General features: G+C 37.4%; 3 protein-coding genes across 8 annotated transcripts in view; all 3 read left to right on the top strand.

Annotated features, from left to right (window-relative positions):
• The first annotated feature begins 235 nt into the window (after positions 1-235).
• On the top strand, positions 236-5,121 carry lsg1 (large 60S subunit nuclear export GTPase 1). Its single transcript, XM_081606281.1, has 14 exons — positions 236-637; positions 809-935; positions 1,051-1,171; positions 1,252-1,338; positions 1,516-1,602; positions 2,120-2,180; positions 2,419-2,595; positions 2,690-3,037; positions 3,154-3,255; positions 3,336-3,483; positions 3,559-3,678; positions 3,770-3,849; positions 4,608-4,781; positions 4,877-5,121. The coding sequence occupies exons 1-14, from the start codon at positions 539-541 to the stop codon at positions 5,054-5,056; spliced, it is 1,911 nt and encodes a 636-aa protein (XP_081462407.1). The 5' UTR covers positions 236-538; the 3' UTR covers positions 5,057-5,121.
• Positions 5,122-5,265: 144 nt separating this feature from the next.
• tmem44 (transmembrane protein 44) lies at positions 5,266-14,024 on the top strand. Of its 4 annotated transcripts, none has more exons than XM_008406856.3 (10): positions 5,266-6,110; positions 6,191-6,317; positions 6,390-6,480; positions 6,725-6,906; positions 7,367-7,453; positions 7,534-7,704; positions 7,840-7,995; positions 8,398-8,466; positions 8,574-8,720; positions 13,777-14,024. In XM_008406856.3, the coding sequence occupies exons 1-10, from the start codon at positions 5,926-5,928 to the stop codon at positions 13,960-13,962; spliced, it is 1,401 nt and encodes a 466-aa protein (XP_008405078.1). In that variant the 5' UTR covers positions 5,266-5,925; the 3' UTR covers positions 13,963-14,024. The 4 variants fall into 4 exon arrangements, with proteins under 4 accessions (XP_008405078.1, XP_008405077.1, XP_081462409.1 ...); XM_008406855.3 differs by having other exon boundaries at positions 8,377-8,466; XM_081606283.1 differs by lacking the exon at positions 13,777-14,024 and adding an exon at positions 9,113-9,313 and having other exon boundaries at positions 8,377-8,466.
• A 2,774-nt stretch (positions 14,025-16,798) lies between these two features.
• atp13a3 (ATPase 13A3) overlaps positions 16,799-27,011 on the top strand; it is a 33,277-nt gene continuing 23,064 nt past the window's right edge. For all 3 annotated transcript variants that reach the window (XR_014087273.1, XM_008406853.3, XM_008406852.3), the window contains exons 1-2: positions 16,799-17,272; positions 26,696-26,776. The gene's annotated coding sequence lies outside the window, so the exon portion shown is untranslated. The remainder of the gene's footprint in view (positions 17,273-26,695; positions 26,777-27,011) is intronic.

Genomic DNA, 27,011 nt, shown 5'->3' with positions numbered 1-27,011 from the left:
TGAGTGTTTTTTTTTTTGGAAAATAATTTACGACACTTTTTAAGATAAAGTAATCCAAATCTTATTCAAAGCTTCATATGCCAAAAATGATTTTATATCTATATGATCAACATTGGATCTTTTTTTTTATATTACTTTTTTTTTTTTTTTGCTTGATGTACTGTTGGAACTATAAACATTTTAGTTCCCGTTTCTTCAGAGCACATTTAAGAGTTGGACACCTAATCGGAAAGAACCACTACCTTATTAAGTATTCCAGCGACAAAATTATGTATTAAATCATACTAAAATCTTTTAAGATGTGTATGATTTCTAATAAAATTATTTTTTAAAACGAAGTTTACGGGAAATATTTTCCGTTGCTCGGAAGTAAATACCGGAAGTGTAACACAGTTGGTTAGTTCCACTTCCACAGCCCTGGAAAACAAGGCAGTCCACATGTTTCATAGCCATTAGTGACGGAGACAGCTTATTTCCCCCCTACTTAGGTTTTGTATTTCTACGGTATTTTGCGGTGTGGACGTTTTCAGACATTGTTATGGGGAAGAAGAAAGCGGGAGGAGGAGCTGGACTCGGCAGAGCTCTGATGAAGGAGAGACTGCAAGCGAGCCGGGGAAACAAGAGGGGCGACTCATGGGTAAGACATGAGCGCAGTTAGCAGCATGTAGTGGTGGAAATAGATGTTAGACAGTTTACCATGGCTTAAAGAAAAGGCCATGGTAAACATTTCTTAGTGAGATTGATCTGGGGTTGAGCATTATGTAAGCTGTGTCAGGTTTGGAATTAAAGTTTTGTTCCACATTTCCAGCTACACACCAGTGAACTGAACGATGGCTACGACTGGGGTCGTTTGAACCTGCAGTCAGTGACGGAGCAGAGCTCCATGGATGACTTTCTCGCCACAGCTGAACTGGCAGGAACAGAGTTTGTTGCAGGTATAACACAACTCGGTTCACACATTCAGTTCTTGTCAGAGAACTGTATGTGCAAACAATATTTAAAAAATATATAAGCTTCTCTGTTTTCATTTCTTTGTTTCTGTTTTCTCAGAGAAACTCAACATTAAGTTTGTTCCAGCTGAAGCCAGAGCAGGCCTCCTGACAGCTGAGGAGAAAAGCAGGTTAAAGAAGCTGCACGAAGAAAACAAACATTTCCTTCGAATTCCTCGGCGGTAAGCTGAACATACCGGGTCCAATCTGAGTATTTGACCACATTTTGCTTTCAACAGTGTTTTGCTCTGTGTGTCTCCAGCCCTCACTGGGATGAAAGCACCACCCCAGATTTACTCCAGCAGGCAGAGAAAGACAGCTTCTTGCAGTGGAGACGAGAACTTGCTCAGTATGCAATAATTTGTTTCTAAGTAAATTGTCGTGACACTGGACTCTACATTTTTCTTTAGTAAAGAAAAATGTTAAACAACTGTATATTACGCAAAAGGTTTTGTGGACACTGAACCTTGCTATGTTTGTGTCGGACTTCCCTGGTTGTAATCTAATCTTGTGATATTTTCCAAAGACTGGAGGAGGAACAGAAGTTAATTCTTACCCCGTTTGAGAGGAACCTTGAATTCTGGCGACAGCTGTGGAGAGTCATTGAGAGAAGGTAAAATTAAGGATAGTTCATATATGAGTTCAATGAAACATACTGTTCATACTCCTTAAACTTTTTCTAATGTGTCCCACTATCTTCAGTGTATTTTATTGGGATTATATGTGAAACAAAAAGTAGACAGAATACATTGGGGCTCGGTTCCACAAAGTATTGCGGAACAGAGCCCCACTACATTTACATCTATTGAGATATGCCTCTACCAGCTTTGAGATATTTATACTTATTCTACTGAAAACTACTTTTCAGGCTACGTGCTGCATTTGATTTACTGGATTCTAGATAGAGATATCAGATGTAAACCACACTTTTTAGATTTTTATGTAGCGTCACAGTTTCTTTTTAACCTTTCAATCAAGCAGTAATTTGTGGCGCTCTGTCACACAAAAATCCCCCCCAAAATACATTGTAGTTTGTGGTTGTAACTGATGCATATTAAGAAGTATGGATACTTTTGAAAAGCATTTTTTGCTCTTTATGAAGTCAAGTTCATGGTTATGTTTTCCTTCAGTGACATCGTCGTTCAGATTGTTGATGCCAGGAATCCTCTGCTGTTCAGATGTCCTGACCTGGTGAGGCCCCATTTAATCACAAGAGATTCAGTTAGAAAGGAAACTAAACAGCTTTTCACCTGTTTGTCAAAATATTTTAGCATATATATTTTTTCTTACAATAAATAAAGTAACACAATGAAAAATGTGACCCAAAAATGAATTTGTTGAGTGTAAAAATTGAGTGCAAGATCAGAAATCTGACATCAAGGTTAGATTATGATCTTCCGGATTAAATACTCCTCTTCTTCCCCAACAGGAGCTGTATGTGAAAGAAGTGTCGCAGAATAAGGTGAATATGCTTCTCGTGAACAAGGCAGACCTTCTAACCCAGGAGCAGAGGAAAGTCTGGGCCAAGCATTTTGAACAGGAAGGCGTTAGGGCTGTTTTTTGGTCTGCTCTGGCTGAGAGTGACAGGTTGGATGCCGAAGAGAAGGTGAGGAACTATAATTGAATGCATTTTAGATAAACCTGTGGATTCATATTCCTGCTTCCTGTGAACTCTGCAGCCTGATGTGTCTTTCTCTCAGGGAATGGAAGTTGATGATCCAGAAAGTGTAGAAAGTGACCCAGAAGCAGATGAATCGCCATACAATTTGGACTTAAACGAAAGAGCATTGAAGGGAGAAGAAAAGGCGCGGGAAGGAGACGAGAGTGGTGTTGAAGAAGAGCAGCAAGACAATGTAGACGTCGATGAAGAGGACTGGCAGACCTGCTCGGAGGAGGAAGAGGACGACGCTGAAGGAGAGACTGCCGGTCCTTCGGGTGAATCCTTCCATAACTCCAGCCGACTGCTGCACAAAGATGAGCTGTTAGAGATGTTTAAAGCATCACATAATAGACCCAGGTGTAAAGAAGATGAACTGACAATAGGGCTGGTTAGTAAAACCATGAATTTCTATTTAGACATAGTCTTCATTTTATCTAATTTAGGAACTCTACAGCTTGTTCTTTAATGAGTTTGTGACATAGATTAATATTTTTGATTTGACAGGTCGGGTATCCTAACGTGGGAAAGAGCTCCACCATCAACACTATTTTACGAAACAAGAAGGTGTCTGTTTCAGCAACACCAGGACACACTAAGCACTTCCAGGTATAAATCCAATCATGGTATTACATTTAGTTCATATGCTGTAAAAAGCTTAAAGTGGGTCTATTTGTGTCTCCTGTCAGACTCTGTATGTGGAGCAAGGCCTGTGTCTCTGTGACTGCCCTGGTCTGGTGATGCCCTCGTTTGTTTCTACCAAAGCGGAGATGATCTGCTCTGGGATTTTACCCATCGACCAGATGAGGGATCATGTACCTGCAGTCTCCCTCATATCCTTTCCAGAACATTACAGATAATGTTATAGCATTGCCATCTGTGTCTTTAGTCCTTAATGGATTTGTCACATATGTCAGACAGTCCCTCGACATGTTCTAGAAGGAACGTATGGCATCAACATCATCAGACCGCGGGAAGACGAAGACCCCGACAGACCCCCCACTTCTGAGGAGCTGCTGACGGCGTATGGATGTGAGACCACAACTCATTCTTTCTTTTCCTTTCCCTGTTCTAACCTTTTTTAATGGAATTTTACAGAGTTGTATCTTTTTGATTGCTACAGATATGAGAGGTTTTATGACGTCGCACGGCCAGCCTGATCAGCCCAGATCAGCTCGGTACATCCTCAAGGATTATGTCAATGTAAGTTTTACTAACTGGTGAATTTTAGGGACTTTAATTAAAAGCAGTAAAAGTAAACGAATACATTCTGTAACACATTTACCCATGCAAGTTGCAATATTGTCAAGTTTCTCTGCTACTTGTGAAATTAAAGAAATGTGGTTTATGCTTCTTCAAAATCTTATACAAGTATAACATGGATTTATATTAAGACCCCTGTTTACTCTGACAGCCCTAAATTAAATACTGTGCAACCAAGCGCTTTTAGAAGTCACCTAAGTACTAAATAGAACTCACTTTGTTGAATCATAGTATAAATCCAGCTATTCTGTGACATGTTTGTTTGATAATATTAGAGAATAAGGTTCATGAAGACTGAAAAGCACAGCAGGCAGCTCAGCAATCAGGCCATAAGTCAATATTCAAAGTTTTGAACATCCCACAGATCACTGTTCAGTCCGTCATCTCAAAATAAACAAAAGCATAGCTCCACTGAAACTTACCATGTGATGGCTGGTTACAAAAATTGACCGGCAGAGCAAGGAAATAATTTATTTGTGAATCAGCAAAGAGTCCATGGTGACCTTGGATGAGCTGCAAAGATCCACAGGTCAGGTTGGAAAGTTGAGTATCCACACACTTCACTAGTCTGTCCTTCATGGAAAAGTGGAGACATCTCATATATTTTAAAAGTTTCACTTTTTAACCAACAGGCAACAATTCTGTGTATAACAGTGATTTTCTTCTTTTAGTCTCTAAAGTTTGTTTACTCCTCACAGGGTAAGCTCCTGTTCTGCCATCCTCCTCCACACATTAATCCTGAAGACTTTCAGTCTCAGCACAGCAAATTCCAGAAGAGGGAGTTGGACAGCTTGGACATCTCCGCCGTAACAAACAGACCACAGAAAATCAAAAGGATTGAAAATGTTGTTGACAAAAACTTCTTCCATCAGGTAAAATAAGTGCAACAACTATTTGTACTCGTCACTGGTTCTGTGAAAACAACATGGGATAAAGCTCGTTGCCTTTGGTGAACTTTTCCTTTTAGGATAATGTCCGCGCACTCACCAAAGGAGTTAAGACCGTCATGGGCTACAAACCAGGCAGTGGACCAGTCGGCCCAGGCAGCTCGGAGTCGGAGGCAATGGAGGGCAAGCCCTGGAAAAAACACGGAAACAGAAACAAGAAGGAGAAACTGCGACGGGTCACAAAGCATCTGGATGGTTGATGATGATCATCTAAACTCTTTTAAACCCACATGATTTCAGATTAAATGAAATGTCTTGAAGAGCAGCTTGTATGTCATCCTAATGGACCCTGATGTAGATGGATGGATGGATGGATGCATCTGTGGCTGTGGAGAGGACTTGATCTAAGCGGTTAAATGCTCTGAACTGAAGATTGCAAAAGCTGAATTCACGATCTAAATAATGATGATTATAGGAGCTGAAGCACCAATTATTCAGAAAAAAATTATTACTTACGAACCCTTTAATTCTTTATGAAGCAGTTGACTTGCTCTGGATAGCAGCCTTTTTTACCTAGAGTGGTAATTAATGTCCCCAGGTTGAGCCCCATAAATTGGTATGATCTACTATAATATTAATGTTTTCTATGAAGAGAAGCTCTCATTAAAATGTTGTGAAAAGATGTTTGTCCTTGCTTAAAAACTTTCATCTAAACATTGGCCAGAAACTCTTCATTTTACTTCTTTCTTCTTATTTTAATGTATATTGCTTGTTGAATTAGATAACTAAACGCATTTGGAAGACTTTAATTTAGCTGGGTATGTGAAATAACATACAACTTTATTTGTAAAACAAACTTAATTTACAACTTTCTTTGCAAACCAAGCAGTAAAGTGTCCAAAATGCTGATAAAGTGCAACACAATTTGCATACGTCAATACAAGTCGGGATAAATTCATCTACCCTCATTGCTTTACGGTAATTGGCTGAACACCTTAACGTGCAGGTGCGTCCCAGGTAACCAAGCCCCTCCTCAGAATAGTGCTGATCCTTCCAGTTTGCTGTTAGTTGAGCGTCTCAGTTGCATGGCTTAGTTAGTTCGCGGAATGAGCAGAAGTTTGCAGGTAAAATGGATGGAGGTGTCTCGACCGCTGAGGATGAGCTCAGAGGAAGCTCTGATCATTTCCTCACCAGCCTCCGTGCCTTTTGGCTTCACTCGGTCGCCAGCTGCGGGTCTCCAGACGCGGCCCATCTGTGCGTCTCCGCTGGTCTCGCCTTGCTTTCTGCCGTCCTATTGCTGATTTCCTCCCTCTTGTAAGTACAGCGGGGTCCCCTATCCCATTCGGAGATTTGAAGAAGCAGATCTGGCAATAAAGCCGATGTTACCGTTTCAGGACCGCGTGTCAGAAGAGTAAATTAAGAGGAGAATATTCAGAACAAACCATCGTAGTTTTCTACAGTTTTCTGGGTAACCTGTGCAGCACTGTGGGAGCAGTTCTGTCCAGGCAGCTTCACCTACAGGTAACATAGTTTTATTAATACATTTCATCCGCCGCTGCATACTTGAACCTGATGCAAATTATTTCTGTGTAGATTTCTATGGCTGCTTTTGCTGCTTTAATGGATGCTGTGCACTGTATCTTGTGCTGCCTTCCACTGTTCCTGTGTTGGAACTCCAAAACTCGTAAGTTAAGATAAAGCTCCGTCTTTTCCAAACAATATGACCTGTTCACAGTATGCAAAAAACAAAGTGCAGCATAGTAGCTCAGATGTGTAAAGTGTTGGCCTCACGCAGGGCAAACCATGTAGGCAAACCTAAAAAGGAAACTTATCAGTAAACCTCCTGATAAACACACAAATGAATAAATGGGGAATTTGTCTCCAGTCTCCCTTTAGTTAAAGAACAATTCTCCTGTGTTTTCCTGCAGAGCGGAGGCTGAGGGCGGCGAAGAGGCGCAGGAGGCAGCATTTTCTGGCTGTGGGTGTGTTGATGGTGGTTGCAGGAGGGTTCCTGAAGTCCAGAGTTGATGAACCTATAACGATTAGGTCCATCAGCGGAAGGAAGCTGCTGCACAGCTCCCTTCAAATCTCCAGCTGGAGCCCGATAATGGTGCGGTTGGTGTACAGGTTGAATACAAAAGCAAGACAAATTCTTCATAATTTTATTTATTGAACATGTTGGAAAACCACTCATTGGCTTTCTTCTGTTTTGGGCTTTAATTTATGTTGGTCTGCTCCATAAAATCCCAACTAAACACATGAAGGTTTGTGGTTGTTTAAGAAATGTCAATGAAAAACTCCAGTACAGAACTGACAGATTTGGAGAGAAGTGCCATCCTTGGTGTAATTCACGTTCTTGGTGCACAAGTGGTGTTTTTGTTGAATTATGTTTGGTATTTTTAATAGACCCAGGTAAAGCAATGGGAAACAAATTATGTATCTGATATTTTCTGCCAATCAAAAACTAAATTAATAATGTAACTTGAATTCAAAACACTGTTTCATCCTTGGAGTTGAGGAGCCTTTGATGTGAAGCTCAAATGCTAATAACTTTCCTCATAATTCCAAAGGACAGCAAAGAAATCCTTGGTTACATCCTGGGCCTGCTGGCCTCTGTCATTGCCTGGACCTCCAGGTTCCCTGCACTCTGCAGAGCAGTAAGAGACGGCACCAGAACGTCAGAGAGCCATGTTCCTAAAGCTCAGCTGCTTTCATAAGCTGTTTTTGTTTCTGTCAGAGGAGAGGACAGAACCTGACCCCGACGTTTATCGTCTCTGGATTTTTGTGCTCCGTTTCTGGTGCCCTCTACGCTGCAGCCATCCTCTTACAAGACGTCCGGTTCGGATTTCTTATCAGAGTTGTGCCTTGGCTGCTGTCATCGATTGGCTGTGTCATCCTGGACCTGCTTGTATCCTTTTTTTCACAAGCACCTGGATACCGTTTGTGATTTGTACATTTACAGAAATTACAATTATAATTGCTCCTTGTGTTAGGATTTGCATGTATGTTTTTTTAATGTTGACTTTTAACTCAGATATGACAGATTTTAGTGATCCACTGGTGCAAGATGGGAACCAGGCAAAATACAATGAAACTACCAGCAGATGTGGAGGGACTTTTAGGCATGAACACTGAACATACTGCTGTCATGAAGCAGCAGAAAAAACAGCAAAAACCTCCATCAGCAGCACAAACAAAAGTAAGTTTGTTTCATTATTTTACATTAATTAGTCTTTTTTCTTGCTGTCAGAGTTTCTTATTGATTTTTGATGTAAGGGTTATTTAGGTGAGAATAAATAAACCCCATGTTAAATGCAGTCTTAAAGAGTCATCATATTTAACTGGAAAATATACATATTTTGTCTATAAACTAGATTTACTTTCAACAATTTAGATTTTTGTAATGACTCATGAGATTAAGAACTAAACTCTCATCTTCTGTATTTTGTTGTCACTCTTACTAATTTCCTGACCAACATGGCAGCGCATTTTCTTTCAGATGTTTTGCTGTTAGAATAATTAATGTTTTGTCATGTGTCAATAATTAGTTTTTTTACACATATTGGGTTAAATGTTAAAGTTTTCGGTCTTTTCCTCAAAGACAAAGAATGCACAGAAGATGACTAAGATGGGCCAATATATGGACGTCAGTGGTCAACAAACATCTAAAGTATGTAAATAATTTATTGATCCAAACTCAAAACCATTGCAACACAGGGCTAAAAACTAAATCAACACTCCTTCTTTACTGAGGGATTTTTATTTTTATTTTCTCAGCTACTGTCCCTTAATAAAGAAGTGACGCTGTCTAAAGATGGATTAGAAGTTGGACCTCCTCACAGGATGGTGCATGTAGTGAGAGTTGATGGTCTTTGTTCCTCTGACACATCCTATAGCTCTACATCAGACAGCACTGATCTGGAGGTGGGTGGAAATTTGGATCAAAAATAACTTGTATGAACTAACCAATCAAAGCAGACAATTAAGACGTGGTTCAGGTCAGATATTTTCCCCTTTTTTTTTTTACCCTCATTGCACATTGTTGACTCAGTAATGTGCCCTGCCAAAATTAAACATGCACCTCAAACCTTTCCACATGTTATGTTGCAACCACAAACTGTATTTTGTCTGAGTCCCCCCCCCAAACTCCATGAATGACCCTGTATTTAACTTCCAACAATCTGACCCACAACAGTCTGACTAAACCCACAGCATGATGCTTTCACCACCATGTGTTCTCCATTCGATAGTGTGTCGGGTGATGTTCAGTTTTAGTCTTTTTCCCAACATAACATAGTCTTTTGCATGCACTGTAGGCCAAAAGCTTCAGTTTTGGTCTCATCTGGCCAGGACACCTTCTCCCAGGTGTTCCCCGCTTGCCTTGTAGCAAACAGGACTTCTACTACAATGAGCCTCTTCTTGACACTGTTCCTCGACTAACTTTCAATTTTATGTAAAAAAAAAAATATACATAGATTTTGAAAGCTGTGGACCTCTTTCACAGTTTAACACTTCCTTGTGTTTGTATGTCACATTAAATAAAATAAACATTGAACTTTACTGTTATGTAGCAGATGTGAAATGTTTAAGGGACATAAATATTTGCAAGTCATCATGTAAAAAAACAACACAACCATTAAAACATTAGGCAGTATAATGCAATTTTAAGAATTTACCACTAGGTGGTGACAGCTTGTGGATATTGGACATAAAGGATGTCTGCTGAAATGGATGAAAATAATAGTTGTCAGAGTGCTCGTGATTGTGTGTCACCTCAATTAAACTTTCGTGTTTAAAGTAAAACTTCACTGAGTAAAAGTTCAAACTTTGATTTTTTTTTTTTTTTTGACTAATTTATACTTCCAGATGTTACCTTCAGTGCTGCTAGATTTCTTCTGCGTCACCTTTACTGTGTTTTTGGTCACTTATTTTATTAGAAAGGGATTAGTTTAAGGGGCTCCTGAGACTAAGAGATGGTGTGTATCACTCGTGCTTTGTTTCTTTAACATGTGACTTTAGGGGAAGTAAGTCAGATGGTGATTAAAGTTTCTTGTAAGCAGACATTGGTCAGCATGTTTAAACGTGAAACTCCATGAATGTGGTGAAAAGAGCAGCGCAGGGTTTGGATTTTAACTGTGCATTGTTGACTCAGTAATGGTACTCTGTAGAGTACTTTCGTGTTTAAAGTAAAACTTCACTTTAAAGTGATGCCAAAGGGTCAACTATTGGCAACACAGCAGAAACCAGTCGTGTCTCAGATTGGCTGACTTTTATGTAATTTACTGTCTCTCTTTAAAGTACATAGAGTCTGCAAAGGAAGTGAAATTTCAAGTTTTTCATATCAGCTAGATTCCCACAAACGGTGACTCCTTTTTTTTTTTTTTTTTTTTGTCCTGCTCCAGGAATATGTAGGAGTCAGTTTATTCAGAAACAAAGGCAAACTGGGTAAGCACAAACAATTGAAGGTTGATGCTTTTTGCCAAACAGGAAAAACGCAAATAACTTGAGTTTTTTAGCTTATGTCTTACTTTCAAAAATGGAGAGAGACTTAACAGTGTCCATAATATATTTGTAAGTGTGCTTAATGCATTTCTGTACACACATAGATTAATTTTCCAGTGAAGAATACTAGTGGCCTACTGCTGTAGATTCCAAGTAAATCTACTTGTTTTTAGGACAAGACTTTTAGAAGAAAATATAAAATTGTGTCTTGAAAAGAATCTTGACTGATTATTATTTAAAATGTGTGTGCATATATATATATATATATATAAATCCTTAGCTCTCTGATTAAAAAGTACTGGAAGTGCATACAGAGAGTACAGCCCGGCTTTTTAAAACTTCCTGCTGCTGGTTAAACTTAACAGAGGTGGTGTACTTGGTGACATAATGTAGAACAGGTTTCCATTCAGTTTGACTTTTCCTCACGCAAAAAAAGTGTAGAAGGAGATTGTTTAACTTCATTACAGTGCTTTCACATTAAGTCCTATTCAAAAAAAAAAAAAGTGGCGACAACGTTTTTTTATCGTTTTATAAACTGGTCTGTCGCTGCTGCCAGCAGTTTGGTATTTCTATTGTCTTGAATGTTTCATACACATTTCTGCTGAGTGCTGCGTCTTGGCGGGAGTGAGGCTGGGGGCTTCAATGATGGGTGGAATTGTTTGAGATCTACCATGTGGTCCAATTGTTCTGCTGTAATGAATCTTTGATTAAAGACCACCACTGGGCTGGGTCTGTCTGCTTAGGAAGTGGTGCAGAATGGTTGGCTTGTCTATAGGGGGCCAGTGCTACCCTCTGCTATTTTGGGAGATGTTTATGGTCTCTTGTCTGATGCCTGTTGGCTGGGAATTTAGCGGTGTGGGAACAATACTTGACCTCCCTTGTTGTAGGTGTTCACCTAATACTTTTTTTAAAAAAATTTATGAAATATAATAAAGGCCCTATTTACAGCTTGACAGACGCAGTTGAGGTTTCAGCTCATTTTCAGAGATTAATTGAAATATATTTAACCTGGAATTATGTGACCACTTTCATACAATGAGATTACATGTTATTTCCCAAATCTTTAAAAATAAAAGGAACAGAAGATTGTAAAAGCAGTCATCTCACAAGAGTTCTAATTAAACCAGCCAGCTTAGTAGAATACAAGCATTTAACTGCTTCTTTTTATAGTTTTTTTTGTGTGTAGATAATCATATTATCTAGTTCAACAATTGGAGACAAGTTGAAAAAGAGGAAATTGTATTTTGATTGTCCTACTGACATGAAATTCATTCCAGATTTTTGCAGCAACCCAAGTAATTCAGTGAATGAAATGTAAGTAAACAGGTTGGTTTTAAACTATGCATAATAAAGTGGAAACACACAAGTAGTAAATAATGTAAACATAACCACATAAAGAAAATGAGGTTTTAAGTGGAAATCAGAGAAAGTAGCTGATATTTGTTAGAGCTTAGAAAACAAGCAAGCCCTGTCGGTACCGGTAGATTTCAGCCAGGTAGTTAAATCCTAAATTGTAGTCTATGAAGAAGTTTCTGCCAGTGTATTGCACAAAAAACATCTCCTGTTGGGTAAATGCAAAGTTCTTTCTCAAGACCTTTGCAACCTTATTTTTGCAAAATATACTGACAGCAGTAGATATAGATGTACTTCTGTGTTCTAATGTTTTAGTGAACACGCTCTGAGCCATCGAGGGTTAGTGTGTTCTTTACACCCGAATCCTCGTTCAAGACACCTGGGTCAAATGATGGCTCATTAGCAGGCCTCAGCAGAACATAGTCATGCTGTGGAGGTAGTTCTGCTCTTGATAACTGACTTTGGACACCACTGAGTCATTTGCACAGATTTTGAAAAATCTGGAGTTAATGCATTATTTATTTATTTTTTTCATGAATCAATAAGTGATGTACTTAACCAGAAATTGCAACGCCTACTTTGCAAGCTTACTGCACAAGATTCCACTGTGGTGGGAAGAAAGCATGTTGAAGCTTATTGAAAATATGCAGCCATATATTTGTCGATGGAGTCCTGTAAGCCATAGACAGTAGACTGCCTGAAATATCTTGTCTTTCCCTGTGTAATATGAGACCCTTGCGAGAATAAAATATTTTTAACATAGATTAACAGCTTTTATGGATGTTTAATTTTTGGTTTGAGTTTTGAAGGAAATCATTAGTGAACAATTGTTGATTGTCTTTGCATCGCTCACCTTTTATCAAAAGAATCACCACTATTGTGACTATATTAATGTAAATACAGAAATGTGTTTTAAATAAAACATTAATTTATTTCATGATACTAAAACTTGTGATTTTGTAACTGAGAGCTTCATGACAAGTTGTCATGGCTGAGCAGCTTTGTTCAAGTCTTACCTCAGCGACTACATTGTAAAGCATTGGATTCCAAGAGCAATGAATCATGCCTTATTCTTTGGCAACCAAATGAATGAGTCTGACTTTGACTGTTGTCAGGAGAACATCACTTGCTGGAGCGCATTGTGTTGAGTGCAAATTTTGGTGAATAGGGGATTATGGTGGTCTGTTTTTCAGAAGGTTGGCTCAGCCTGAGTTCCAAGTGAAATAAACTTTTAATGATTCAACATCCTAAAACATGTTTCTTCCTCTCAGCTTTGCGGGAAAGGTTTTGGCTTGGTCATTTAAGTTCCAGAATGACTGCATGCCTGTGCAAAAAGTGATGGCCACTTTGACTTGACTGAGCAAGTTTTCCCATGTATGAAAAATGGGATGTTCCTTAATTTCATATTCATATGAAGGCAAACCAGTGAATACTTTTGGCAATGTAGGATGATGACTTTATGTATTTTTATTTTCCTTAATATACACAATACATTTTTGTCTCTTAGTGACAACCATTATGACCAACAAAATGGATATATGATGTCTTTTTAAGCAGTTTTTTATGTATATATTTCTGATATACCTAAAGAAAACATCTAATAAAATACTAAAAGAAAATCAGGCTATCGTTTTTATATAATTCATTTTCAAAAAGGGAAAGATTGAAATAATACTTAAATAATTTAATCCTTAATAAAGATTAAATAATACTTAAAAGCTCTGCATGTAGACACAACTCAGGGTTGCCTACTTGGGTTGAGTCATATTATTCCTGAATATATTTCAAACATATTCTTCTGAAAATGGGCAGATATTAGACTGGAAAAAACTGAAAAAATGCCCAGAGACCTTCAGTGAGCCTGAATAAGTATTTAACAAGACCAGTATAAAAGATTACAAGAATGTCCGTCTTACTGGGAGCAAAGTCTGAAAAACCTTCGCACCGACATGGTGCGAAATTATTCTGTTACTTGTTATGCAAGAAGATATTCTAAACTCTGCAGTGGCGTGTTATGATTGCCAAAAGGTCCAACCAAAGAACTGCAGTTACTTATTACACTGCATTTTAACTTGGAGGTACATTACATAACACAACCCTTCCCCTGTAATTCTCTGTTTTCCAGTGGGACTTTGAAGCTGCAATTGCACAGTGGAGTAAACCAGCAGCAGAACCACAGGAGGGGGACAAGTTCCCGCTCCAAGACTGGCCAACAAAACCTAAACCCTTCAGTGTCTGCATTTGCTCGATGACTGGACTCCTGCAGAAGAGTCGGTGTTCTGCAAATGAGAGCAGCTCTGCTGTGAGCTGAACTTCAGTGAAAGCACATCTGATATAACTGGCTTGGAATTATTAAAAACAAAGGCAACCATTGACGGTTTTATGATTCAGTACATGACCTGTTTTGAGATGCGATACAAACAAGTTCTGTCACTCCACAAACCTTACTGTGTTTGTTCTTGGGCCCATTCATAAACACACAGGTTCATTTTAATACATTAAAATATCCTGGAAAGGTGAACTTCAGTAATTTGATCCAAGTATCCAAATTAGAAGTATTACAAACAGAGGGATGCATTTCAACGGTCTATTTCCCTTACTTTTAATTGTGGTTTAGTGACACATTTGTAGTGGTAAATAAAGTCACCCTTGAGCTCCTGAGAACTTTAATCTTCTTTGAAGGATTACAGAGAACACCACCCCAATAAACAATATATCTCCCCCCTACCGCAGTGTAAGGTTATTGGGTCACATCCTGTATTTTGCTACTCATCCGGGTTATCAGGGCTGGGCTGGAGAAAAGAGCAGATAAGGACAAGACTGGAAGGCCAGAGCTTGTTCGTCTTCTCCATTATTCATCAGCCCTTTCTGTCTGTCTGCTGGCTCAGGGGCTTTCTAAAAGATGAGAGAACAACATGCTTGATCATTAATAACTGAGGGGACATTATTAAGAGCTGATAACTACACAATACAGAGAGCAGAGAAAAGGTAGGAACCACACAGAAACCCTCCCTGTTACATTTCCGACAATAACTTATCTGAATTAGGAAAAATAATTAATTAGACATAACAAAGTAGATGCTGAAATCAGCAGTAGATACTATTGTAACCCAACACCTCCTTCTGCTCAAAAACATGACCTAGAAGGTGAACTGGGTGAAAAATCTATATTGAGGCTTGGATGTCCATAAATAATTGAAACAATACTTTAAGACCTACTTAGGAGTTTAATAGATTTTAGTTTTTTTTCTGGGTGATTTTAGCTAGATCAAAACGTAGATTGGACCTCAAAGGAGTGAGATCCCACATCAAAATCCGTAGACATTGCTCAATCCCCGGGCCTCATCTCTGAGATGGGGCTAAAGCAAAAAACAAAATGTGCGTCGCACGCAAAAAAAAAGGTGGAATTCTGTTTGGAAAAAATGGAGAAGGATCTGGATTAACACATTCAAAGGACCAGCGGGGAACAGGCCTCTCTGTTTTTCTTGGCCCGTGCGTCACTGTTCATCCAACTGAGGAGGACGTGGAAGATGCAGAGCTCATTTGAGCCTGGCAGACACTTTTTGTTCACCTTGCATGTTGGCTGGAGGGGAGGAGGACGGCGTTGGGAAGATGTTCATAACTCACACCATTCCTGGAAAAAAATCTACTCAGAGCAAATCAGAAACGAAGCACTCATGAATCAATACTTAGCTGTTGCTGAATAATGCAGCCTGCAGAGTTATATAATGGTGAGTTGCTTTAAGACTTTGGTCAGAAACGCTGAAGATCAAAATGTGTTGCAAAGTTAAATAGTGACTCTGGAAGATTTGTATTTAAAATGTCTCTGGCCTTGATCCCTTATGTAAGAATTTATGTTATTTTATGTTCAGCAATCACAAAACAACATGTAAAGGTCTGAAAAAGTGGGTGCGTTTGTATTTCACTCCCTTTAGTCTCATATGTGTAGAAAGAATTAATTGCATTCAATTAGCTTCAGAAATCACCTTCTAATTAAAGAATGTCCACTTGTGTGTATTTTAGTCTAAAAAGTCCTGTGAAGGACTTAGAGGCTTGCCAGAGAATGATGGACATTTTCTAACAAGTGGCATCGAACTGGGGAATGGCCAAGAGGACGATATTAACTCTGGAGGAGCTGCAGATCTCCGTCTGAGGTCTAAGAATCTGTTGACAGGGCAAGTTGTGGGCTACAAATTTGACTTTTATGGAAGAGTGGCAATCCTTTGTTGAAAGAAAGCATGTGAAGTTGTGTTTAAAGTTTGTCACAAGCAATGTAGGAAACACAGCAAACATTTGGAAGTGGATGCCTTGGACAGATTAGACCAAAATTGAACATTTTGCCTCCTTGCAAAATGGCATGTAGTGTGGTGGAGAACTAGCAGTGTACTCTGAACACGTGACCACCATGAAACATGGTAGTGGTAGCATCATGAATGTAAAGCAATCATTTAGAAGGACTGAATAAAGAGAAACACCTCTTTTTATTTATGAAAAATCTTTAAAAGCCTTTTAGATGATACCAAGATCATGTAAGCAGGTAAAAAAGAAAAAAGAAAAGCCAAAACACTGTTTTTCTGTGATATTTGTTTGTGTTAAACATGTTGATGTTTAACATTAACATCCCCATCATGCTTTATGGTTGGTTTTCTTTAGCACATCCTTAAAAGTGAGTTAGAGTTTGTGAGAAGCTGGAAGGAGCGCAATACAGACCAAGAAAGAAAATCTACTGAAAGACTTAGTTGAGGACCACTTTCCAGCAAGACCAGACCATGTATTGCTGCTAGATGTGCAACATTCAGATCAAAGCATAATCCATGTGTTAGAATGGACCAGTCAAAGTTCCTTCAGAAATCCTTACCAATCCTTCCAATTAAAATGTAATAATTACAGAACTATTTTACCAAGAAGAATGAGGAAAAAGTTCAGTCTCTAGATGTGCAAAGCTAGTAGACTTACCCCAAAAGAGGTGCAGCGGTAACAGCAGGAAAGGGTAGAAAAAAACCCAAATACACGCCACACTTTTCAGATCTTTATTTGTAAAACGTTTGAAAACCACAAATCCTTCATACACTTTACAGTTCTTCATTTTAATGCATTGATTCTAGCTGATCTACACATAAAACGAGGAGCGTGACAAAATAAAAAGACAATCTAAATTTTATTGCTTTTTTTGCGCATGCTTGTATTAGATTCGCAAATAAAGCTTCGTTTATTTCAACAACAATGTCACGCATGATTTTCGACAGTCCTTCTTATCCAGTACTGTAACGCATGTTACAGTGAGTGAATGATCCCCCTGTTTTGACTGTACTAATATTTACTTTCGGCCGCTGATTGTGTGGTTATGCGTGATGTCAGGATATGTCACTTCCTGCAGTCACACAGCCAGTTCAGTCCAGTTCGCCGCTTCTGTAGTAAAGAGCTTGGATCTGTCTGAGAGCTGTCAACACACGGCGCGGCGTCTATCTTCCTCCACTCCGGCTGGCTCTCTGCTGCTGTGGAAACATTCTTCTATTAAACTCGGACCGCTTCACGTTTCAGCAACGGTTTCCTCCAGATAACAGAGACTCTCCTCTCACTATGACACGAAGGTGATCTTCAGAGTTTCCAGGTGGTTCTGGGTGAGTGCGTTAATCTGAAATATGTTCGCGGGTCGCCTTCTGCATTACCACCATGTGTTATTTTCTCCGAAGCGCAGCTAGGGCTAAAGCGGCAATGTTAGCTCAGCGATGAGTGTTCAGGTGTCTGTCTCATCCCCTTGGTTTGGCTGATGAACAGCATGTGTTACTGAAACGGTGTTTCGATTATGAGAGAATGAGACTGAGAAGTAGGAGAAGCATGGAAGACGCATGGACCAAGAAGAGGGCTAACATCTTAGCTTGGCTAGCATTAGCCAGCTAGCTCGGTGTCTTCCAGTTCAGTGACTCTCAAAGTTGATATCAGGACCCCAATGTTGGCCATGAAACACCAAGTTGAGGTCTTGAAATCTCCGCAAATTTAATGTGACGGATAAAACGCTAATATGTGAGCTTATTTTTGTTTTATAAATGTCATTAGGTATTTTAGTAAACAACTTAAAAGAACTGTAAAGCTTCTGAATGTTAATAACAACATGTAAATTGGTTAAAATGAAGAAAATTACAGCCGTTCTGAAACTAGGGAATTTCTGATGATTTCAGTCTTCTTTTTAAAATTGTTCTACAAATTTGTGACCCAAATTAGAATATTAGGCTAGTTTACTGCCGGTTTTCTTTTAGAGATATAATGCTCTGGATAAATACTTAGCAGCTTTCTTAATATCAAAACGCTTCTGAAGGATGTAAAATATCAGTGAGTAGGATAAATATTAATCAGTTCAATTTTAATACTTGAAAAGGAAAATATAGGTAATGGGTTGCTTTTGACATGGACATCAGCTTTTTCTGGTGTCAGAAATATATTTGCTGACACATTTTATATATATATATATATATATATATATATATATATATATATATTATTTTTTGCTGAATTAGATTTTGACCACATTAGGAAAGTGATTGCTAGGTTGTTTTAAAAAAGTTATTCTCATGTCAACCCTCTATCAGCAGTAAGGCTTTTTTTCCTTCATTGTTTTTTTTTTATTTTTTTTTATTTTTATTGAAGGAACATTATGGGTTTAAAAATAACTAATCGAATAACTTTAATTGAATTTCTGAATGTAACATATCTGCTGTAAGATATTGAAGCGTTGTAGAGCTTTAGGTCCTTTTGTATTTTTAAAATGGTTGAAAGAAAAGGGCTTTCAAATGACATCGGGATCATGTATGAATGTTGTGCTTTTAACTCAGATTTTTGGATTCCTCAATGATGATTTTTATATTAAAACAAAACATATTGCATATTGAGTTTTTATTTTCAGTGAAATGTTTAGCAGATATTGCATAATGCTTAAGTGTTTAAGATAAATGTTAATCTGTACATTTTTTTAACGGTTTATGTTAAAAGTATGTCCTTGGAAAGTCAGAATCTGACACAGGAATTCCTCTGAAAGGCAGTAAATGAAGATGCCAGTTTTCCTTGGGACTACAAAGCGTGTGTGATTAGAGAATCTTGCTCGACGGGAATTTAAGATAACAGGTTTTTGAATGGAGGGGAAAAAAATCCAGCTGACGTCAGCCTACCGTAGTGGGGATGGAGCTGCCAGGTTGTGAAATCACAAGTCCAGTGATTGAAGCAAAGATAGCAGCCACTTATCATATCTGTTGTTATGGCAGATTTAAGTGGTGTCCATAAATGAACAAAACCAGTATTGCAGTTCAATTGGATCTCCGTATTGCCCTGGTTCACTTAGCTTCTTTAGCTGAAGTTTCAGTTGTTGAGTCCTGACTCTCTGCCATTCTTACTTTGTGGGTCAGATGTTTAAAAGTTTTTTTTAAACATAGTGGTCTGTGGTAATGACTCACTGCCAACATGCTGTCATGCGTCATATTTTTAAAGAGAGAAAATAAAGAAAAAACCTTGATAAATTTGTTTCTTAAAACCATCTAGTACTTTGATTGAGATTTCATAGGTGTCATTCATCTGTTTGGGTTTGTTATTGAACGGATGACTTGTTTCCAGGCTTGTCATTTCACAGCAGTTGTTCTGCTATAGAGGTCACCATTTGTTTAATTGTTCCGTTGCTGTGACATGGATTCTGCCTCTATATTTGCCCTTAATACATCAACCGAATCTCCATCGAAGAAATATAATTATCTCACAAATCAAAAGCATTGGCAAGAACATTTATGTAATAAAAACAATTTTATACAACAAACTACTTGATTAGGATTACAGGCAGTTGACCAAAACTGTTGAGATGTAAACTCTGAAAAGAAGTAGATCAATTGTCAGTTTTAAAGGTTCATCATACTTAACCTACATCAATGATGCCTTAAATACAAAGAAATATTCCAGAATATTTGTTTAAACTATTGATAGCTTCAGGCTACAAAAGGATTTTTTAAATGCAATTAAACAATTGAAAAGAAGCACAAAATAGACATGTTGCATATTTGTTTTTATGTTTTTCTGATATGCTTGTTTAAAATTGATCAATAGAAAGGTGTCAGTCCAAGTCATATTTGTATATTTGCCAAGTTATGCTGCTATGTTAATTATTAGCTAAAGGCAGTTTATTTTCAAGGTCCTTGTTCATGTAACCATGTTATTGTTTTGGCAATATAGACTTGGTTGAAGTCCACTTAGGCTGCTTGAATATGAAAAACATTTTAAACACCATTATTTCGGCTAGTAATCACAATTATTTGAGACGCTTAATAATTGATGAAGTGATTATTGAAAATAAGAAACATCTACATTTCTAATAAACAGGACCAAGTTATTCTGACAGATTTGCTCTCATTTTAGTGCAGAATACTGAAATATTCTGTACATTGACTGATCCTCACCCTGCTACAAATATCTTAACGATTCTAGACAACATCCCCTCTCACAATTCTTCCTGTTGCTTCTGCACAGGTGCTATAGACCCTTTACTCTTCTAGTCTGATAAGGTGGTTTAATATTTATACTTAAATATTGAGTGTCACAATATGTTGAATCACTATTGGAACTTGCGACAAGGTGGGTTTTTTTTTTTTTCATTTCTGTTTTATTGTTTTTGTTTGTTGTCAAAATGTCGTCCAGTTCCAGTGTTAGGGGATCTTTATAAAATGAAAGGTTATTGGTCTTTGAAAGGGAAATGTGAATTATTATGCTATTATCAATATATTACTTGAAAATGGTCTCAACATGACAGTATCTCCCTGTATTGCAATAATTAAATATTAAATGGGACAATTGTGAAAAGGCTTCTTTCACTGTCAGTCTACATGGTCCATCACAGTTACAAAGGACTGCTTGGATGTAATATCAAAATATTACAAATCTATTATTACTGCAACATCACTGTAGAAATATGCATATTTGGGGGTCCTGCCTGAACTGAAATGAGCGTTGGCTGATTGTTTGCTGCTACGATGCACTCGGCCTCTATCTTTGTAAAAAGTTGTTTTCTTTATTGCAGCATAAACAGATTTAGAAGATTAACAGCTAGTAAGGTGATTTTAGTAATTAAAAAAAGACTTTATCTAAGTTGTTTCAGTTCCAAAACAGGTGTGGGCCATAAACGGCTTGAAATGGGAAATAATAGTGTTTTTTTTTTTTTTTTCTCAGTAGCTGGAGTCTTATGTTTGCAGTGAACCCATAACAGATTAGCATTTGCTTGTTTATCGCAAGTCAGTGTTATTGCAACATTTAACAGAATTGCTTGTTTTCTAATATCCTGCAGCACAACTGTAATACATTTGGCTACTTATTTGATTATTTGACATATCACAAAAGGCAACACTGAAAAATAACTATACAATTTTAAGTAACTGTTTATTGAAGATGGCTACAAAACATGTTTATTTATATACAAGTAAAATGAATAAAAAAATGTCTGACAAACTTCTGTTTAAAAATGTGTATTTCTCCTCATTTTTACTTTGTAACTCTTTATAGATCCAGTTTGTAGGTTTGTCGTTTCCTCGTCCTGATTGTTCTGTTAGATTCAGAGATGCATTTTTGTTACATCTCTTATAGGAAATTACCCTTATCTACATGCATTAATTTTATTTATTTTTTTTGCAATATCTTTCATGTCTCTGAAGCCTTTTGACAATTTAGAAACCAGATATTTCACCCCTGCTGCTTCTAATTGCATAAATATAACTTATCTCAAGTTGTGCCTGCACAGCAGTAGGTAAGATGTCTTCCTAAGGATATTTAAACCTCTCATGTTTCACATCGTGTTATCCTGTGGACTTTCTGAGCACTTTCTGCTACAACGTAGTTTTTATTAGCTTATTTGAAATGGAGACAGATTAAAATTAAAAGGCTTTTTTTTTCCTTTTTTTTTTTTTTTTTTTTTTACAGTTGATCTAGTTTCTTGTGAGAGCCGTCATCTTTTCACAAGAGGCATTTGGAAACAGTTTTCTCAGTTTAACAAATGTGGCATCGATATGCCTCTGGCCTTTTGGCCAACTCTTTAAGACTTTTTCTCAGTTGAGCTCGTACACATCAGCCTTTGATGGAAGATCTGCCAGGTGGATTCAGAGTAGAGATGAGAAATATCCTGACATGACAGAAGTCCTCTCAGCAACCTGGCGTTTCTTGATGTGGGAGCCCCAGAGCAGGGTGATAGAACAACACATCTTTCTGGAGCTGGTATCACAGTTTGCCTCCACAGGATAACCCAGAGGGCCTGATCAGTGAAAGTGAAAACACATTCAATAAAAACTCAAACAACTGCAAAAAGTAGCAGCTCTGTATAAAGTAGAGATAACTCCAGGGCTGTAAAAGAGTCTTATGGCTTCGCGTAGCCTGTCGTTTGAAAGCTGAAGACTTTTTACTCTGAAAGTTTGCTGGCAGACTGGGATTCAAACTCGATACCATCCCCACTCACTAATTGTTTTTATAAAGCTAATTTTTGCTTGTTGGTGGTAATTGTCCCTTTCTTAGTTTTTTGGTACAAAAAGATGCGCCACATCTTTGGGAATCTTCTGCTTCTTACTGGTTGCTGCGCTAAAGGAGCCATATTTACATCGCTGTAGGGATGGGTTAGCCACTGGTATCAAGTAATACGGAGCTATTTAAAAGTTGGTCTCCCTAAAAAGTAAAAAAAAAATCCCTTATACTGTTCCGTAGAGTTTAAAATGTATTAAATTAATAGTGCAGTGTTGCCCAACCCCTGCATACTACCTGTCAGCTGGCTGAAAAACGACAAATTTAACTGTATAAACTACATCAGCAACTGCAACCTGTGATTCTAGAGCAGCAAACGGCTTTTTGGACCTTCAGTAATGGCTCTTCAGAACTTTGACTAATAAATGCTACAAGACATACGTTTAATAGTGTTTTTAAATATAAATGTGAAAATAAATGCATGCTGTAGGAGGTTTTCTATTTTTGTTCTCAATTAATACTTGCATTAAATTTTCACAACAGTATGACACTAAAATTACCAGTAATATTTTTTTGTTTTATTTTTCTTGTCATTAGGTTGAAAACTATGCACTTTATTTTAGCTAATTTTCCACAAATACCAACATGAAAGAAAATGTTGGTAGTTCGTTTTCTTTATTTTAAGCCCTAAAAGTAGTAAAAATGGCGTTTCTTTACAAATGACAAGAAAGTTCCACTAGAAGATGTTTATAAAAAAAATAACAAGGCGTGTAACATTTGAGCCTTTATACGAGTCTCGAGACTTTATTGCATATTTTTAAAGTTGAGGTAACCATTTTATTTCTTAAAGCAGTTAACAGGTTTTACCAGCTAGTGATCAATCTTTGCAGTCCGTATTTGTTTTTAGATTTTTGCTTTACTCATATTTCCCACTGCAGCTCATTATCTTACTGAAGGGGAAAAAGCCTCCTCTTTGTCTGCACCCACCCAGCAGTTGTAGAGGAAAAAAACATAGGACAGAAGTCGGGTTCAAAGCAGTGAAGTTACAGCTTTCTTAGGATAAGATAAAAAAAAAATTGTATAATTATTCAAACAAATTTGCCATCCTGCAAAACATCCCTTTAAGCTCACAAATCTGTTTGCACCTCAGAGATCTCTGCATTGAGTAACTGTTCTCCGGCAGAAGAACAAAGCCAGATATCTGACAAACTTCATTTTCAGACGGTTCAAACGGTCTCTAATTTATAATAATGATTATTTTCTGGATGTTGAATGCTAAAACCTCCAAACATTTTAGTAAGTTTTGGTTTCAGACTTGGCATCTCTCACTCAGGATCAGCTTTAATCAGGAAAACCCTTTTAAAAAAAAAAAAAAAATTAAAAAAAGTTTAATCTCTCGCACAGTGGGAAAAGCAGGTTTTTATAGATCGTCCAGCACTTTCCCTGTTAATCCAAAAGCATGTGGTCAGACTTAAAGGTTTTGATCAATGGGATTAAAATTTTTTTCCCAAGCTGTTCCCTTCTGTTTTTTTTTTCTCAAGGTGTCAAATTTTGAGACGTTAACATGCTCCCTTTTTCCAAGTATTGATACACTTTGAGATGCAAACCCTATAATGTTTGAAAACCATTAATTAAAATCCATATTTTGGAATAACAAAAATGTGCTCTGCTTCATTAAGGGACATGTGTGTTTTTCCCAGCTTTTTACTGCCTGAGCTTCAAAGTAAAGTCATTATTATGAGTTTGCAAAAGTATATTTTGTTGCGTTTCATAAACAAATGCACTGCATTAACTCTAGGGGACATCATTATTATATATTTTTTTACTTTTGAAAAGTTATTTTTTTTGTTAGCTGGAGAAAAAGTCAATCAGTCTATTGTTAAAACCGTCAAGAGTTTCTCAGTAGCCAGTGGTGAAAAGGCAGATGATCAGAAACTTTTAAGGAAGTCCAGAGGCAACAGAGTTGCAAATCACAACCTCACTGGTTCATGGGGGTAAACAAAGCTTGACTGTAATAGTCTATGAGCAAGACGGGAAGTGATAAAGAAAGCACATTGAGTGCAGAGTATGATGGCAACCAAACACTTTCCTCCAAACGCTTCCATGAATTATAGACCTCTGTCATTAGGTCATGGCTCATTGTTTACTTTTTCCTTTTTTGTCTGAGTTAAAGAGGAAAGGAGAATCTATCTGGTCTTTAATGACCATATTGCCGACAATATTTTTTTGGGGGGGAGCATTTGTTGATTTAAAGATCAGGGTGATGACATCACAGTTGTTCCTAATTAATTGTTTTTATTGATTTAATCTCATCTTTTGTAAAGGTTTAGAAAAACGGCAAACTCAAAAATGTTCTTTTTATTCAGCAAATGGTTTCACTAATTGCATTTAGTGGGTGTTTTTCCCCTTTTCAGGAAAAGCGATAAGAATCTTGTTTGACAAATTATAAACAGCTGTCTATTTCTAAATTTCCATCAGGCCAGCATTGCTTATTAATACAGTAGTAGACTAATCAAACAAGAGACAACAATGTAGCCTTAGGCTGGCCTGCAGAACTCTATAAATAACAGACAGGTTACACTGACTCCAATATCCTCAAACAGGCGCCTCCAGTTTCCAGTAAAAGCCGTGATTTCTTCTGCTGGCCTTGGCCGCAGAACATAAAGCTTATTTAAGGACGACTTTCTCTGCAGGACGATAAAATTGCAGTAATACGTCAGTGGCGTTGTAGTGAGACTGCGACTGTAAGGCTTATTTGGACTAAAAATCACCTGACAGTTTCCTTTGTCACGTTATTACTATCCCATGATTAAGGTCTTAGGGCAGCGTTCATCGTCTTGGCAACTACATTGTGGATAATTTCATTTTACCCTTTAGGGAAATAATCACTGGAAATACGACCTCTGTTTAATATTAAGTAATGATTGTACGAAAACAAATAAAAGTTACCAAGTCTAAGAGGATTTTAAAGAGGATTTCTGCACACTTTGGTCATCTTGTTTTGGGAAGAAAAAAAACGATAGCTGTGAAATTTTCTCCATATTTCTTTAATGCCATTGTAAAACCAGCATTGATTGCCTAAAGTTATAGTTCTTCCTACATTCACAACACAAGCTGTTAACAATTTGTTTCTCTAATTTCATGCATTCCAATGTTTTTGATTGGAATGCAGCCATACTGAACTCTGCTGCTTACAGGCTTGTTCTTGCTGTATTTCCAACAGGGAAGCCAAATAAACAGTAAAAAGAAAATGAACCATTATAAGTAACGCTGTGTTTGTGCTATTGCCGTGTTTTAAATCACATTTGGTCACGATCAATGGGTTCTCCTGATTGGTGAGTACTGGGTTCAGAATGTGCAGCTAAACTTCTACCTTAGTTTATGTAATACATCAGTATGTTGGGATTTATTCTACAAAATAATCTGTACAGTGTCGTCATTGGGATTATTCTAAATTATCAATCACCAAATTAAAAATATAATTTATCATCCAGGTGTGCTTTGAACAAGTTTTCTATTGCTTTTATAACACGGGTTTTCTATGACTGTTGCAGCATATAATGGTGCACAGCAGCAGCTCCTCAACTTGTTGCTGCCAACTGATTCTGCTCCACCTTTCTTCCAGTTATAAGAAAGAAAATTAAAACAAAAATACAGTTGTCTGAAAACTAGTAAGTTTTCAGACTCTCCTCTCTTATTAAAGCAACACTGTTTCAAGCTACATTTGACAACCTGCTAACCAGCTGTCTGCTAAGCAGCTGACTGAGGTCAGCAGATAGCCTGACTAATTATCTACCATTGACAGCTGTTTTATTCTCAGTTATTCTAAAAGAATACATTACCAAAGACATAACATTATGCACCATATAAAATTAAAATAATTTATTAATTTATATTTAGCCACGTTACGATATTTATAAATGGTTGTCGCTTATTTATTTTTGTATGAATAGAAAAGTTATACAATTTTATTTGTTTTTGCATGAATCTTAAATTTTCACATACTAGAAATGCTGCATAGGGCCTGAAATAAATGTGTTTTGCCTCTAGTGTAAAAAGTGTGGATATGAAATTTTTTACTTTAGATCAGAGTCAGACGCGGTGTCGGTTCTGACACGCGGTGTCAACAAACGTTACCGTTTATATCAATCGGTAAAGTTTGATATAAACACTAACTTTTGATGGAGAGTTGTTCAAACTGTCATCCATTTATGTTGATGTTTTATAAATGTTCAATAGATTAAACCAATTTGACATGCAGGAAATCCTCTGGGCTTTCAAAACCTGTTAATTTTAGAATCATTAACCAGTCAAGATAAAAATAAAGTTAACTGAACTCTGGTTGAATTTCAAATGATACAAAAACACTTGTTCAGATGTATTCATGACACCTTGGTATCTGCTTTGACATTGCCTTGTTAGTTCAAAAAAGGTTTTGTGACTGCTCAGTAAATCACTGATTGGTCTGTTACTGTTTAAGGGAAATCTCATGTCAAACTCAAGCTTATGGAACATGTAATTCTAAATGTTAAGAAACTTTAATAAAATCTTCTCTTGTGTGGCTCCCCTCTCAGGGTTCCAGGTTGGTGTTGTGAGAGAGCAAGCTACCTGTGGGGAGGTGGACCGCCTGGGGCATTGTGTCCCTTGTTCTCAAGGTAGGAGCGAGTCTTAGTCCGAGTATCGAGTTGGTTAAAATGATAACTTAATTGTTTGCTTTGTACAACAGTTGGTTTATAAGTCTAGAATAACTGAACTGAAAAAAATGTCCAATGTGGTCAAAACAGAATGTGTGTAGTATAAATGCATCTTCTCTGTGGTACAGATATTTATGCATTTACTGAGTTTATAGAATCAAAATAGGAAGTTGAGCAAAATAAATATTGCAATACT

The sequence above is a fragment of the Poecilia reticulata genome, chromosome 4 (genome assembly GCF_904066995.2).
Source record: "Poecilia reticulata chromosome 4, P_reticulata-male-v2, whole genome shotgun sequence".
Lineage (NCBI taxonomy): Eukaryota > Metazoa > Chordata > Actinopteri > Cyprinodontiformes > Poeciliidae > Poecilia > Poecilia reticulata.
The sequence above is the reverse complement of the archived record's forward strand: the minus strand, read 5'-3'. Positions and strand labels throughout refer to the sequence as shown.

Coding starts and splice junctions, on each gene's coding strand:
- lsg1 (XM_081606281.1), top strand. CDS start 539: ATGGGGAAGAAGAAAGCGGGAGGAGGAGCTGGACTCGGCAGAGCTCTG. Junction 3,256..3,335: donor GACACACTAAGCACTTCCAG/GTATAAATCCAA, acceptor GTCTCCTGTCAG/ACTCTGTATGTGGAGCAAGG. Junction 3,679..3,769: donor GCTGCTGACGGCGTATGGAT/GTGAGACCACAA, acceptor TGATTGCTACAG/ATATGAGAGGTTTTATGACG.
- tmem44 (XM_008406855.3), top strand. CDS start 5,926: ATGGATGGAGGTGTCTCGACCGCTGAGGATGAGCTCAGAGGAAGCTCT. Junction 6,111..6,190: donor TTGCTGATTTCCTCCCTCTT/GTAAGTACAGCG, acceptor TTACCGTTTCAG/GACCGCGTGTCAGAAGAGTA. Junction 7,705..7,839: donor GTGTCATCCTGGACCTGCTT/GTATCCTTTTTT, acceptor CAGATATGACAG/ATTTTAGTGATCCACTGGTG.